The sequence below is a fragment of the Ceratotherium simum genome, chromosome 17 (assembly GCF_057802395.1).
Source record: "Ceratotherium simum simum isolate JZ-2026a chromosome 17, ASM5780239v1, whole genome shotgun sequence".
Taxonomy (NCBI): Eukaryota; Metazoa; Chordata; class Mammalia; order Perissodactyla; family Rhinocerotidae; genus Ceratotherium; species Ceratotherium simum.
The window spans coordinates 36,767,652-36,784,546 of NC_141916.1; the positions used below are offsets into that span (position 1 = coordinate 36,767,652).

Below are 16,895 nucleotides of genomic sequence, written 5' to 3' on the forward strand. Positions count from 1 at the left end.
CACAGAGGTGCTGAGGAAGGAGAGGGATAAGTCCTTTGAATTTTATTTTTAAGAATGAAGGGATGCTGTTAGAGGACTTTAAGCAAGCCAGTGACATGATCTAATCTACATTTAAAAATGATCACTAGCTGCTATGTGGAGAATATATCATAATAGTAACAACAGGGATCCCTGCTAGGAAGCAATTGCAGGAGACAAAACAGCTATCGTAGACTAGGGTGATGGTGGTGGTGGTGGTGGGTGCTTGGAAATTTGGAGTATATTTTGAAGATAGATAAATGGCATAAGATTGTGGGTCAGTATTAAATGCCTGTGTAATTTTTCTTTGTAAGACGTTTTAGGATGCCATGTTAAGTATATCTCTATTGTAACTATCGTTTTTAAAAAATAAACAAACCATATTTCCTTAGCATTGTTTACCAGAAGTGACAGTACCGTGTCAAAGGCTATGAACATCTGTATGGCTCTTGATAAATACTGAATGCTTTCCAAAAGGATTGTGCCTATTTATTGTATCACCAGAAATATTTGAGTGCTATCTACAGTTAACTTTTGCCAGCATGGTCTATTTCATTTAGAAAAGTTTTTTACTACTTTAGTAAATAAAAAATAGTACTTTAGCTGGAGTGAGGGGAAACACGTGGAATAACTTTCCTTCATTTAATATTTTATTATGTTAAGCTAGTTTAAGTGGCTTTATCTTATCCTAGGTTCCAAAGGATGTTAGTAACCTATGTATCTGATCTAAAAGATTATTGTATTTGAAAGAATGGAAATAATACTAATTAAAAATATAAAGTTTTGATCCTTTTCTCCCTCCATCCTTAACTAGTTTCATTGTAGAATCTGTGTGTTTTTAAACTGGTTGGGCTTTGATAACCTGTGCTTTCTCAGAGTGGTGATTTTTTTTTAAGTATTTTTTTTTAGTATAAAAGGAATAAATAATATGTGTTGAGAATACTTCAGATTTGTGAAAAGGTATTTTATTAGCTTAGAGCAGGGGTTGGTAGACTTTTCAGTAAAGGGCCACATGGGTCTTTGTCATATCCTCTTTGTTGTTTTTTTAAACAGCCATTTAAAAACTGTAAAAACTATTCTTAGCTCATGGGCCATACAAAAACAGGTGGGCAGGATTTGGCCTGTGGGCAGTAGTTTGCTGAACCCTTATTTAGACTCTCATCTTGGGAAAGATTCTATGTTGATGCATAAATTTTTTCTGCCTCCATATACTTCTTTTCTTATGGCTAACCTGAAGCTGGAACAAAATCTTGAGTATTTATGTATCATTTTTGTTGTGCTTGCTTTCTGTTTTGTCATCGAACCTGTCAGTTCTTTTCACATCACACTTCACCATTTAATACTTTGTTTTTACCAAGTTTCGCTGCCTTTTTATATAGCTCAGTAACTAATTAGTTTCTAAGGATGACTCTAGTTAAAATTAACTTTGGAAATACTGAATTTGTAACCTAAACCTATTATTTCTGATTGGCAGATTCTACTTATTGTTTATATAAGTAGGTTGTAGATAACTTTTTTCAATAACTGAATGTGACTCAGAACTTTGCTGTCAATACTTTTAGGGTTTAGAAGGGAAGAGATAATAGGAATGAAATATATGGATGAATAGGGACTGTTTTCCCAGTTTCTCAGTCCCTTTGATGCAGTATTCATCATGGGAGCATGTTATGAAATACATGCAGAAACTACTAATATTCCATGTTGTGTACTTTTGAAACATAAAGTGTTTGAAAATTTTGTATATAGGACTTTGTTGAGGTACATCTTGGAGGCATTGTATGTGGGCAGATGGTAAGTAATCCCCAGCCATGCCTTGGGTATAGACTTGTGTGGCTCCAGAAACTGTAGTCTTTAATTTTATTGTTGGTAGAAAATTTTAGATTTCAAGACTAAGGAAACTATCAACTATAAGGTTAACTTAAGTTAGTATTGGTAAGTGAAGAATGTGAGGTGACAGCAATAGGTAAGGAAAAGTCTTTGGTCTGTAGCCACACCTAGATAATGAACGGATGACTCTAAGACGCTGTACTTTGCCCTCAATTCCTGCTCTTTCATTATACTTCAAAAACACTGGTTTTCAATTTATAACATAACAGGAGTTCTTTCAAGTAGTTAATTAAGGGAATAGGCTAAAATAAAATGTCAACCAAATGTTCAAATCTTTAGTAAAAAGCTTCTTGTTTAGAAAATAAATAAATGTCTGTCCTTTTTTTCTGACTGGTGAGATAATTGATTTTTATTATAGACAATTTGGAAAGTACAGTTTACTTTAAAAGATAAGCACGAGATCATAGTCTAATATGTTAGTCTTTCACACTTTTTAAAATTAGAAGCCAAAGAAAGAAATACATATAACATAGCATCTAGTACAAAAAAAAAGATAAGCAAGAGATAAATTATTTCTTAAGTTATCTCCATCCAAGACAGCCTTTGTTAACATTTTGATGTATATACCAACAGTTCTTTAATATTTGTAGATACATTTATACAGATATGTACATATATTTTAATGGGATCATGCTACATATGTATCTTTGTATTCTCCTTGCACTGTAAACATTTTTCGAACATTTTACCAAAACCATGATTTTTAATGACGATTCATCTTTTTTTAATTTTTATTTATTTATTTTTTTGGTGAGGAAGATTGGCCCTTAGCTAACATCTATTGCCAATCTTCCTCTTTTTGCTGAGGAAGAGTGGCCCTGGGCTAACATTTGTGCCCATCTTCCTCTATTTTGTATGTGGGACGCCGCCACAGCATGGCTTGATGAGCGGTGCATAGGTCCACACCCGGGATTCAAACCTGTGAACCCCGGGCCGTCAAAGCGGAGTGTGCAAACTTAACCACTATGCCACTGGGCTGGCCCCGCCATTTATCTTTTTAATGTAAGAATGGTCTATAAAGTAATTCGTGAACTACGGGCACTTTAGTACTACAGCTCACATGTAGAACAATAAGAAACAGTGTCCTTAGGTTTATCCTTTATATGCTTTATCAGCTCTGCCTCTTAGTCTGTGACTTCACATTGTACCATCCCTTTTCCTTATTTTTTGAGGCCTTATTTTCTGGTCGAGTGTGTGTGAAATCTTTTAGGCGTTAAGTATTAGTCAAAAGGCAGAGGAAAATCAGATTTTCATTTCAAGATTCTGTGAGTGTTACCCACCCCCTTTCCTTTACTCAGTCTTAGAGTTGCATAGGCTCTTTAAGATATCCATCTCTTTCTTCCTCCCTCCCCACCCTCCTTTTCTTTTCAATAGAGGCCCCACAGAATTTGCAGATAAAACAGTCATTCTCTTTAGCATTATAGTATCCATCTGGGCTGTTAGATATTGTTCCCAGGACTTCAGAAATGGATAAGTGCATTAAAATCATCAGTATTGACCATTCTCTTGTGTATTCTCTTGGCTATAGGTAAAATAGATGCATGACAATTATTTTATTTGTAAATTGATTGATTTTTCTTGCCATCTAAATCATCCTGAGTAATACAGTTGGAAGAGCTATTCTGTTTTTGTAATAATTATTTTCTTTTGTAGAGAACTTGGGTCTTTTTGTTACCAACATGTATACTTACATTGTCAAATCTCTGTATAACACTTTTTTTAAAACTTTTTTTTTTATTGTGGTAAGATATACATAAAATTTGTCATTGCAGCCATTTTTAAGTGTACATTTCAGTGGCATTAAGTAAATTCACAATATTGGGCAACCATTAGCTCTATCTGTTTCCAGAACTTTTTCATCATCTCAAACTGAAATTTTGTGCCCATTAAGCAATAACTCTCCAGCCCCCTCTCCTCCAGCCCCAGGTAGCCTCTGTTACTTTTAGTCTCTCTGACCTATTCTAGGTATCTCGTATAAGTGGAATCATAGAATATTTGTCCTTTTGTGTCTAGCTTATTTCATTTAGCATATTTGTCCTTTTGTGTCTAGCTTATTTCATTTAGCATGTTTTCAAGGTTCATCCATGTTGTAGCATGTATCCAAATTTCATTCTTTTTATGGCTAAATAATATTCCACTGTGTGTGTGCGTGTGTATGTGTGTACACACACACCACATTTTGCTTATCCATTCATCTGTTAATAAACACTTGGGTTGTTTCTAGATTTTGACTATTACAAATAATACTGCTATGAACATCGGCATACGAGAATCTGTTTGAGTCCCTGCTTTCAGTTCTTTTGGTTATATACCTAGGAATGGAATTGCTGGATCATATGGTAATTCTATGTGTAACTTTTTGAGGAACTGCCAAACTTTTCCACAGTGGCCGCAGAATTTTACATTCCTACCAGCAGTGTACAAAGGTTCTAGTTTCTCCATGTCCTCACTAACACTTATTTTCTTTTTCTTTCTTTTTTTTTAAATAGCCATCCTAATGGGTGTGAAGTGGTAGTTGATTGTGGTTTTGATTTGCATTTCCCTATTGATGTTGAGCATCTTTCATGTGCTTATTGGCCATTTGTATATCTTCTTTGGAGAAATATCTATTCAAGTCCTATGCCCAGTTTTGAATGGCGTAGTTTGTTTTTTTGTTATTGAGTTGTGTCAAACACCTTTTTAAAAGTAAAAGGTGCACCATAATAATCCAGACTGTGTTTCTCCCTTCTCAGGATTCCTACAGGAAACAAGTAGTAATTGATGGAGAAACCTGTCTCTTGGATATTCTCGACACAGCAGGTCAAGAGGAGTACAGTGCAATGAGGGACCAGTACATGAGGACTGGGGAGGGCTTTCTTTGTGTATTTGCCATAAATAATACTAAATCATTTGAAGATATTCACCATTATAGGTGGGTTTAAACTGAATATAATAAATTGACATTGAGGAGTAATTATATCTTCCATTTATTGAGTCTTTGCTAACCACTGTGCATAAGTTAACTAATTTAAATTTTAAAATAATTTTTATGAGGTAGATGATACCTCCATTTTACAAATGAAGTTCTTGAGGAGTTGAGTAGCTTGTTCCAGATTGCGTAGGTAGTTGTAGTGCCGGGATTGAAACATAGCCTCTTTGACTCCAAAACCTGTGCTCTTAACCACTGTACACTAGAGAAACAAGGTTTTAAGCTAGATCCATCATAAAAATGAAAACCATCAATAAAAATATGAAAAAGTAATTGAGATGGTACCACTCGAATAGCCTTAAAAATAATCAAGGATATTTAGTGTAGAATTTCTTGGAATTGGATAAACATTGGCCTTAGGTATTTAAGAAAAAAACACAACTCTGAAGTTGTAAAAGATTGAAGTTTTTAAAGAATTTTAAAGTTTTAAAGAATCTGAAAAATCTGCATAAAACTGACTACTTTTATTAAAATAATCATTTTTAGATTAAGTGTAGTTTATATTCTGTTTCATTGAGGGTTTACAATTTTCATAAAACTGGATATTAAGCAAATATCTCATTTTCAGCCATCTCATACAACAGTGAGTTAGCCTAGTTTAAGAGGTTTAACATTTTACTTACGTAGCATTTATTAAGCATGTTTTCTCTGTGGTCTAGTAATAGAGAAAAAGAAATTTGGGTGGGTGATAATATTTTTGTAGAATAGTAAACAGCTGTAAATATGTTAACGTATCCAAGTTTACTCAGCTAACAAGTAGAGTAACTGGGAAATTGAACCAATTCTGACTCTGTTGTCTACTTGCTCCTTATTCCATGCTGCATCTTTGAAATTCACCTAAAATTGTGAAGCGATAGAATTTTGCCCCATATTTAGAGTTTATGCACATCTTATATTGAAAAATAACATAGAAGGACTTTTATAGAATAAACAGTGTAGTAACATCAGTGTTGTCCACATACAAATAAAAATTTTTTTTTGAGAAAGGAATGTAAAAATTATGTTAATTTTTAATTTGTGTTTGTATAAAAACTTTTTTAATTCTATACATATACATTTAACAACATATAGTATATGTTTCTAAGATTATAATTTTAAAAATTAGGCATAGTACTTTTTTGGCCTAGAATTTTTCGATATTTTTTGTTTTATCATTGTGACCTACCTGCATATGAACCTACTAGATTATAGTTTTACTATATTTCTAGGTATTTGATCTTTTAAGAGACATAGAAGTTCTCTGTTTAAGATGAAGGAAAAAAAATAACCAGAAGGAGAAGCAAGGAAAATTGGGTGTGGTGGGAGCTAGGAATTAATTGAAAGTCTTCTTTCAGCCATATTTTATGAGACAAAGTTGTGGACAGTTTTTGAAAGATTTTTGTTACTAATGTCTCTGCTGTAATTTTTTTTTTCCTCCCCAGAGAACAAATAAAAAGAGTTAAAGACTCTGAAGATGTACCTATGGTCCTAGTAGGAAATAAATGTGATTTGCCTTCTAGAACAGTAGACACAAAACAGGCTCAGGACTTAGCAAGAAGTTACGGAATTCCTTTTATTGAAACATCAGCAAAGACAAGACAGGTAAGAATTAAAATTGTAATAAATACAAAACTGTTCTCTGCAAACTGTATCAAGTGATTTTAATCCTTAATTTACTAATATATATTCTAATAATGTCATTTTGGGAGCAGGAGGGCAAGAACATTAATAGATGTACATACCTGATAGCATAACTGTTACATCATTTAATGTAATTTATCAATTTTTCTTTCCATTATACTAAAACAGGAAATAAAACAATATTTATTTGGTAAATGTTCTCTTGAGGGTATGAGAGGGCAGCGCTTCTTAATCCAGTGTCCATGGTATTATTTTTGGCTTTGATTTCTTTCCACATTGAACATTTCTCTTCCACTCAGCACATCTTACATTCAGGATTCAAGAAATGTGGGAATTTTTTTTTACTGTTATGTTTATGAAGTCAAAGAACAGGAGAACAAATTTGAGTTTCCTATTTTAGAAGTGCTTTTAAGATCATTATGTCATATGTTTCTAGATTAAATTGTATTTGAAGGATTTTACTTTGGTAGAATTTTTTTAGGATATATTTATTTTTGGAGAAAGTTTTCATTAAAACAAGAGAATCTTTAGAAAGTAAATAGAAATTCTCAGTTATTCATTTATTCTGTTGTTCTGACAAAAATTAATGCCAGATTGACCTTGAATTTTGTTTAAAAAATTATCTTCATTTTAAAATTAACTTTTTCTCTAGGTAAAATAAAATAATTTCAGTTGATATTATTTGACCTATTTGTGTGAAATAAGAGTTTAAAATATAGAAAAAAATCCTAGAAACGAATATATAAGGATATGATTGAATACAATTTTCATATATTAAGAAATTGATCAATTTATGTTCCATACAAGATGAACGTCTGTTTTGGGCTTTGTCTGGTTACATGTACCTGTGAGCCCAGAAAACCAATATTGTGGAATTTAACTTCTGTAATGCTAGAAGTTAAGAAAATTGATGAACAACTTATTACGTGGTTAAACTTATAAAAACAGACATTCTAGAACTTTCATTAAGTTTTGTAAAGGGGTAAAAATTTAAAAGCAAAATCATTCAGCTAGTATATATGTCTATATCCCTAGTGGAAGATCATATTTTCCTCTTCCTAGTTGTACAAATTTGGTACACAGTGAAAAAAACAATGAATTCTATTTTAAGTCTTTGTTTTTGGATTAAAAGCTGCATTTCTGTAGTTTGACCATAGGACAGATATCTCATTCTAAAATCTGATTTATAGGTTAAAGATTTGGTATACATCACTTCACTTTACTTTAGAGGAATTAAGATCTCATTCAGATCCATTCGCAGGTCCCAAAGACTGGGGAAGAGGTTTGGTTTTCATCATCTTTTTACATGCCTTCTCTGACCAGACTCCTTGGTTTCCGTAGAGAGTAGGTACTTAGAAAACATGATTATAACTTTTTGTCCCAACATTTTCTTATGAAAAATTTTTAAATATAAAATTAAAGGAATTTTATTGAAAACATTTGCAAACCTACTACCTAGGTTATATACCATTAACATTTTATTAACTTGCATTATTTGTAACTTTTAAAAGCTACTTTTTAGACTAGTGAACATTTTAGTTTACATTTTACAAAGAAAAGAAAAAACGGGAGAGACTTGCCTCATGTTATAGAGGGTTGCAGGTAGAGTAGTGCTTCTCATGCTTTAATATGCCTATGAATCAACTGAGCTTATTCAAACTCAGATTCTAGTTCAATGGGTCTGGGTTGGGACCTGTGATTCTGCATTTCTAACAGGCTCTCAGGTGATGGCTGATTTTGGTACATGGACCGCATTTGGAGTAGAAAGGCAATAGAGGACAGAAAAAGGGAGTCTTCTTGTTACTCCTACTATGTTGCCTTTCACTTCTCATGTGCTAAGATCCTAAAATAGCTGTCTTCTTTCTTTTTTGTTGTATGGTTACTACCTCAAAAGTACTAGTTGATTCTTAATATGCTTTAATATACCACAGTATTTATAATTAATCATTAAACTACCTGGTTTCCTTTTAAAATAGATTTTTAGGTTTTATACTGGGTTTTTTTTAGGGTGGGTTGGGGAAGGTGTATGTAGTTTGTATGATATGGTAGTGGATTAACTTAAATTTGTTCTGTAGACATTTTTGTGGATCATTTAATTAAAATATAGAGTGATATAAAGGAATACTTGTACTTTATTTCTTAACCTAGCACTCAGCTTTTCTTATATTTTGTTTTATTGATATCTTTCTGTAATTTATGTTGCTAAAGTATAACTTAGATATTTAGTTTTTGATCTTTAATTTCTTTTTATTACGTGGACTTGTTGATTTGCCTTTCAACAGTTTATTCATCTTCCTCTTTTGAAATTAATTTGATATTTGCATGCTTTTGGAAGACTTTGAAGAGCTGTTCCAAGTAATTGGAGATTATACGATGAAATACGTAAATTTTTATAAATTTTACATCTCCAGTTTTTGTGAAAATTTGAAGCCCTATTTTCTACAGAGTATTTTATTTGTTACTTCATCTGCTATTATTTATTTACTATTTGAACAAAATAAATATGCATATCCTTGTTGTATTTATTGGCAGCTACTTGTTCATGCCTTAAGTTTTGGTCTTTAGCATGAACCTAAAACATAAACACCAAAAAGAATTATATTCAAGTTAGTAGGAACAGGACATTCATTTAGAACTTCTTATACATATAAGTCAGGGGTTGGCAAACCTTTTCTGTAAAGAGCCAGATAATAAATATTTTAGGCTTTGTGGGCCACAAGCGGTTATCTGTTGCATTTTTTTTTTCTTATAACCCTTTAAAAATGCAAAAATCATTCTTAGCTTGTGGGCAGTACAAAAAATAGGCTGTGGCTACATTTGGCCTGCGGGTTGTAGCGTGCTGATCCCCGATTCTCTGGGGAACTGTATTGTTAGATTAGATACTAGAAGTTAGGTCAGACTTTTAACTTAAATTTTACAGGCTAACATTCGTAATTTTAAAGTACAGTTTATTCTGTAAAAGAGAAATAGGAGTTTTACTCTAGCTCTTTTTAAGACTGGGTTGCAAAATATGTACTTTACCAACTTTGTAATTTTAAAAAGCCCATTATATAACTAGAATATAATGAATTATATTTCTTTACAATTATTTTAGTCCATATCTGAAAGGCCACAGTAGTTTTTATTTTCTTCTAGTATGCGGTATGTGGTCTCCATGTTCTTAGTATTTAAAGACTGCTACCTAGTTCACATTTATCTGGGCAGTTAGTAATTGACAGATTTTTCTGGCTTCTTTGGGCAGTGTCTGGCAGTTGAAACCAAAGCATTGATACCATGGTAATCAGCTATGTGTTTACGAGTCTGCTAAAATCAGAGATGGGGAGGGTTCAGTGAAGTGGATGACAAAAGCAGAGTTCTCTGCTACTCCTGATTCGGCTTTTTTGCTTTGTGGAGGTCTCAATTTGAGCATAATGTGAAAATTAGTTTTACGAACTTAAAAATGTTAACTGATTAATTTCCTGTTTTTTGTTGTTAATTTCTACATACTTAAAATTAGTTGTTAGAAGACCTCCATTAAAGAAAGCTCCTGATAAAATTGTTTTAACAAAGCAAACCAAACAAAAAAACCTCCTTATGTGCCATATTTCTCTGTTTAATAGTAGTTGAGTTTGTGTACATGAGATCACTATTTTGAACTGGAGCTTTTTATGAGTTAAAAATAGAACAGTTACTGAGCACCTGCTGTACACCACCCGTAGCCTACCAAGTAGTGTTATTGCTGCATTTCAGTAGTACCTGAGATAGGCTATAATTTTGCAAGGTTTCTTGAGAAATTCAGCAATGCAAAGTTGCCTTTTAGAATACATCTTATTCCCTCCCATTCCTCTCCCCTAAGAAGGCTAGTATTCTTGCATCTGTTTCCTTGAAAGAGTTTGCAAAAATTTTTGCTGATAATAAGCCATTCAACAGTAACAAATACTTGTTTAAAATTAAATCGCTTATTGAAAGCATTATAGGCACTAGGATATAGAATGATGCTATTTGTTAACAGTTCTTTCTCCAGTATGGCGTGCTCTATTTTCATAGTATCACAAGTATGTTTTCAGATAATAAGAGAGCTGAAAATAGTCAAATCTCTTGATTTAAAAAAATTTACATATATAAACTTGTACACTTTTGTTCCTACATAAACATTTTCAAAATTGTTCTTAAAGTTTAATAAGTGACATTTGAAAATGAGTACATGTGGCAAGAAGCCATATTCTCAAGAATAAATTGAGTGCCAGTTAAGAGCTTAGCGACTAGCCACAGTAGGTATTAAACATCTGTTTTGGCTAAACTTTATCTTTAAAAGTTACTACAAATTTTGGAATATGAAACCAGTGTTCTGTGCCACTGGTTTAAGGTGTACACAAGGATAAATAATGTTCTCTTGATGTCACTATAACTGCAAAGGATATTATCAAGAAATAAGTAATTTAAGTCTGAGAAAATATGGTAAATAACTGACTCTTTAAAATCTAATTTAAATTTCCTACTAGTAAAAATAAGAAATGAAAAAAGTCACTCTGGAATAACTATTTCTCAGTGTTGTTAATTACCTTAGCCACTGAGGTCCTAATACTGATTCTTGGTGGTGGGTAGTAATCTCTTCTTTTAAACTATTGGCTTCCAATTCTCTCTCTGCATTGCTGGAAACAAAAATCATATATTCTGGTATTGGTGATGGGAATGTGCACAATTAAAAAGTAGACATGTTCAAACTGATTTTAGAAGTAAGTCACAATCAAAATTTGCTTCTGCTAAATTAGTAGAGGACCAAAACCTTGTTTTTCCCCCCTCATAGCATGTTTTAGTACTTCTACGTTGACCTTGTAACTTTTTTTTAAACAGGAATAAAAGTTTACATTCTTAAAAAATATGAGCTTTTACCTGGTTTGTTTCATTTATTTATATATGTATACATTTTAATTTCTTGAATTGATTTTCAAATTGGAAGAGAATCATTATTATAAAGATCTCTTAAGTGCCAGCTCATGCTCTGCATTTTACATGCTTTAAAAAAGAGTCATTTTAATGCCTTAAATTATCTTATTTAATAGTGAGAATCTAATATATAATTTTTTTCAAGGACTTATGAGTAGAAATAAACCCTCTCTTCTTGAGAATTAATGATAAATATAAAATATTAAAAATTTTATATACAGGTACAAGTGGCTATCTAATTTAAAGTACCAACATATTTAATGATTTCAGAAAATGGTTGGAAATTTTTATTTTGTAGTTGGCTTAGTTAGCTAGTTGATTAAATTGATTCCATTAAAAATAAGATACAAAATTTTCTTGGGCTATAATGATTTTTGTATTAGATAGCTAAATAGAAATATATCACTGGGTGGTAGAACTTGAGATGTACATTTTAATATATAATCAACATGTTATTTAAATGCCTACCTCTTAACTGAAACTTAATTTTATGAATTTTAAAAGGTAAATTACTGAACTCTACTGAAGCAATTCTTAATATAGTCTTCAGATTTATAAAAGTGAATACACCCTAAAGAATTGAGGTGCCGTTTTTTTTCTTAACTGTTATAGACAATGGATGTGCAGTGACTTGTGCATGCAAAAATTATGTCTTAGCAGTAAATGGCCAATTCTCTGTGCCTGATTGAATTTAAAACTATAAATCATACTTTTGATATATATTAGCTTTTTAGGTGCTGGGTCCATTTTGTCACATTTGGTTCATAGAAAGACTGATGTTACCAATCCCAGAGAGTTAAAATATGCCAGTCCTCATTGTGAGTAATTCATTCTTAAAATTAAAAGAACAGGTTAAGCTTAAAATTAAATGTGCAATAAAATATACCAGCTTTCCTAAACACTGAAGTCTTTCTTTTATAAGAATAACACAAATATTACATCTTTTAAGTTAATCTGCACTACATATAGATTAATATTTGTGTGCATTTCTCTTTTAGAGGTCAGCTTCTACTTTGATGGTATGTTTTTCTAGACAAACTAGCAGTACAGTTAACTAAACACTGTGTCTCCTTTGGCTAGTGCCTAATTTTCTGGACTGGAGAAGACATTAAAAACTTTGTTGCTCTCCATATGGACACGTATGATTCTGTTTATTGTCATTGCATTCTTACCATAGCCTTAAGCAGGAGAAGTCCCTTTTGCCCCTTTAGAGTACTTAAATTAGATGGAAGGTATGAAGCCAGTATAATACGGTACTATTCTAAAAATTATTTTTAAGACTTGTAATAAGGATACAAAATGCATTGCTATTATTTTCTGTATTTTAACAATTCATGATGTTTTCCTATTATGATAAACAGCCCTCATTTAGCATTTTTATTTAAATAATGTCATTATTCATCCACAGAAGTCCCAGTCTCAGCTCCACTTTTGGACCCTAGAAATTGACTGGTTAGTGTTGTAACTGAAGATAGAACTCAAGCATCCAGTCTCTTGATCCAACTTTATTTTGAGGTGCTTTTTGTTTGTTTGTTTGTTTTTTTACAAGGGTTAAACACCCCTTTTGTACCATTTTTCTTCTCATTCCCCACACCAGGTAGGAACTGGAGGGGTAGTGCAATGGGGATCAGTGGTACATAAATCATTTGTTTTCCTTGAGTCAAAGAAATAATTTTAAACTTCAGCTTAGGCTTTAATTTCATGACTAGCAAACTAAAATTGCATTAATTGATACACAGGTACTAATACATGTACTTAGGTTTTTCATAATCTCCCCTAATAATTAAAATTTTTTTTTAAAATTCTAATTCCATTACAAAACAAAACTGACTTTAAAGAACAAACCAGGATTCAAGCCTATATTTTAAAACTACATCCCCAGTTTTATTCAAACAATCTGATGTCTATTTTGAAAAAAATTCTCAAGTAAAGCTCATAATTTCAAACTTCTTGCACATGGCTGTCCCAGTAAATTACTATTACCAATGAAACAGACTTTAAAGAAGTTGTGTTTTACAATGCAGAGAGTGGAGGATGCTTTTTATACATTGGTGAGAGAGATCCAACAATACAGATTGAAAAAAATCAGCAAAGAAGAAAAGACTCCTGGCTGTGTGAAAATTAAAAAATGCATTGTAATGTAATCTGGTAAGTTCAGCATATTAATTTTGGCAGAAAGCAGATGTCTTTCAAAGGTAACAAAGTAGCAACCACTTTAGAACTACTTAGGTGTGGGATTCTAATTTGAAGTATTAAAACATAAACTTGTATTTTGTACATTTATTTTTAATCTAATGGGTATTAATTACAAATGAGACAGTTTTGATGGCTATAGACTACATTCATCATGGGGTCTAGAGAGAAAACATGTAAGAAACCACATAAAGTAGTAAGGTTGAATGACCTAGAAGGTGGGAAAGGGCAACTCTTACCGTGTATTTTTTCTTTTGGACATTCCACAAGCAAATACTTGTTCTGCCTGTGTACTTTAACTTGGTGGCATCAACATCACTTTTTTACCGAAGTGAGAAATCTGGGAGTCTTGGGATGACTCCTACATCCCTCTTTTTCACCCCCATTTGGAGTTAACCACAAATTCCAATGATGTTACATTCTAACTCTTGTATAACATCATTTGTCCAGGTCCCTATCATTTCTTGCTAGGACTATTAGAACCCCTTTTTTGGTTTACCTGTTGCCACCTTCATTCACAGTGCAACCAGAGAGAGATACTTAAAAGAAATGTCATTCTCTTATCTTTAAATCCAGTCACTAACTTCCTGTCACCTCTGGAATAAAATCTCAAGTTTCATAGCATGTTATATATGGTTCTTAATACCTTCCTACACCTCCAGCCTTTGGCCTTATTTCTAAAAACTCCTTGTCTGAAACTTTTTTGTCCTTATATAAATAAACACCATGTAATTTCTTACATTCCCTTGAGTCTTGTTGCTCTTGTTTGGAATGCCAATATTCTTATCCCCTAGTCTTACTCATTAGCTAACACTCTTTCATGATTCTTCAGTCCTCTGTTCTTGAAGAATCTTTCTTTAAACCCTTAGACTGGGCATAATGCCCTTTCTGTGTATTCCCAGTATACCATTCTTAACTGTTATACTCTTACTATGTTAAATTGAAATAACCTCTTTTATGTCTGATTTCTATACAGTAGAATCTTAGAGAGTCAGAATCATAAATTTTTAATTTTTGCATGCCCATGGCCTAACGAGGTTCCTGGCACATAGTAGCTGCCCAGTTGGATTTATTGAGTGGAATATCTCAGTTTCCTTTCTAAACTAACCCATAGTAAATTTGGTCTTGCTCAGAAAATATTTCACTCAATAGATGCCATAAAGTTCATACCAATGCTTAAGATTTTGATGCATATTGTTTGTAATATATAATGTTCTGTGAAAATATGAAATAAAATTGTAGGATATCATTTATTGTGCTTAAACTAAAGGTTGGTTTTCTTTATTATGTGAATTTAAGGTCTGAAATAATTAATGTATCTCCCAAAAGTATAAAATATACATCTGAATAGTTGACTCTGTCCCAAAAGATATTATGTGGCATACTAATCTGTTAAACTCAGAAGAAGAAACGAAGCATGACTGGCATTAATTTTTATTGAGATTTATGAACTCAGTATTTTTCGAGTGTCATTGTGCAAAGCAATATCTTAATTTAGAAGTTGTGGTAAATTTAACATTATAATGCAATTTGAAAAGTTAAACTTTTGAAATAACAGTAGCCATGACTAGATTTAAGTGATGGTTTTTTAATTTTTTCCTCCTGTTGTCTTACTACTAGATGATTTTTAAAGTAGAACTATTTAGAATAAAATAAGTTTTATCCTTTTTTATTTAAAACAAAGGTGAAAGCGTATACTATTCTAAAATTTCCAACTTGTGCAAACTATATTTTCAGTGATTATGTAGTGTGAAGGTCAAATAATTGTTGGGCATGATGAATTGAATCCTTTTTTTTTCCATTGGACATGGATAGCATTCATATAAAGAAAAAACTATACTTGGTAGTACTTAAAATTTTAAATAAAAATAATTTTACACAATTAATTTGACAATGATAAATATATACAAATTAGTTTTTCTTAGTCCTAGGTGTGCACTGACGTACTGCTTGCCAAGCCATGCTGTGGTGGCGTCCCATATAAAGTGGAGGAAGATGGGCATGGATGTTAGCCCAGGGCTAGTCTTCCTCAGCAAAAAAAGAGGAGGATTGACAGATGTTAGCACAGGGCTGATCTCCTCACAAAAAAAAAAAAAGAAAAAAAAGGAATGTGTCTTCTCTATTTCTATATCATGGTTTTTCATTTTATCTGCTTCACCATTTTAGTACCATTGACATTTTTCTTCATTATAAAAGCAGTTGAAATGGGGTAGACTACATAAGGATGTGTGATTTGTGAAGGGTAGGGAAGTTGGATTAGATCCTCTTTTAAGATTCCATCCCATTCTAAGGGTTTATGATTATAAATTAGTCAAGGGTTGGTGAGCTATAAAATAATTATTCTTTATTATATTATTGGAAGTTTTTCGATCTCTGTGTTAAGAAGGTTAGCATGAAGGTTTATCTGTAAAGACTTGACTGTATTGCTGAGAAATTATGTCTTATCACTTTTCCTTTCTCCTTTGAGTGAAACAAAAGCATTGTTTACATCGTATCAGTAATGATATCAGAAAGTGGGGAACATCAATGAGTACAGTTTGGGGCTTTATTGGGGACTTTTTTCACTTGTATTCAAATCAGTAATGCTGGTTTTTATTCTACAACTATTTGTTTAAATGTTTGAGAGCAAGTCTTTCATTCCCACTCTGTGTTTACTTCCTTAACAATATTGGTAATAGTTTTTCTGAATTTTAGATTTGTTGTAAAAATTAGTTAAATGTAACTTGAATGAAAATGTTCTGAATTAATTTTATTATTTTGAAATATTAATTGTAGAAGATCTTAGTAATGCAGTAAAGGAAAAATCATATCACTGTTAAATTTTTAAATTTTAAATTATTTTCAAGATAATATAACTTAATGAATATGTTTATATGAATATTCAACAGAGGTGATTAAATGAGTAAAAACCCAGTTGTCATTGTTCTTAAAGTGGCTTGATTTATAAGACTTTGTTGGGTAATTGTTCCTAAGACTCCCTCTAGTGTCGAGGTTTGAAAACATCATTAGGTTAACTGGTTTTTTTTTAATAGTTAGGACTCAGTGGAACAGATTTTAAAATATTACATAGAGGATATTTTTTCTTTAATTTTTTATTTTACGTTTTTATTTAATTTGCTTTTTAATGGGAACATGGCAAGAATTGACTTATGTGTGGATCCTATATAATTTAAGTACTGAAGGGTTAAAATCTGCTGTCCTGCTATAGCTTTCATGTGCCATTTTTCATGTTATGAATTACCAGGTTGAAAATTATTCTGACTTGAAGTCACTTTCAGTCATT

General features: G+C 32.0%; 1 protein-coding gene across 5 annotated transcripts in view; it reads left to right on the top strand.

The window, feature by feature from the left end:
• Positions 1-16,895, top strand: part of KRAS (KRas proto-oncogene, GTPase) — a 38,824-nt gene that overhangs the window by 16,554 nt on the left and 5,375 nt on the right. For 3 of the 5 annotated variants that reach the window (XM_087442665.1, XM_014791380.2, XM_087442666.1), the window contains exons 3-5: positions 4,638-4,816; positions 6,295-6,454; positions 13,444-13,567. In XM_087442665.1, the coding sequence (XP_087298791.1) occupies positions 4,638-4,816; positions 6,295-6,454; positions 13,444-13,563 (459 nt within the window). In that variant the 3' untranslated portion in view covers positions 13,564-13,567. Of the gene's footprint in view, positions 1-4,637; positions 4,817-6,294; positions 6,455-13,443; positions 13,568-15,853; positions 15,855-16,895 lie in introns of all 5 variants that reach the window. The other 2 variants (XM_004435461.3, XM_004435462.3) reach the window with 2 other exon arrangements.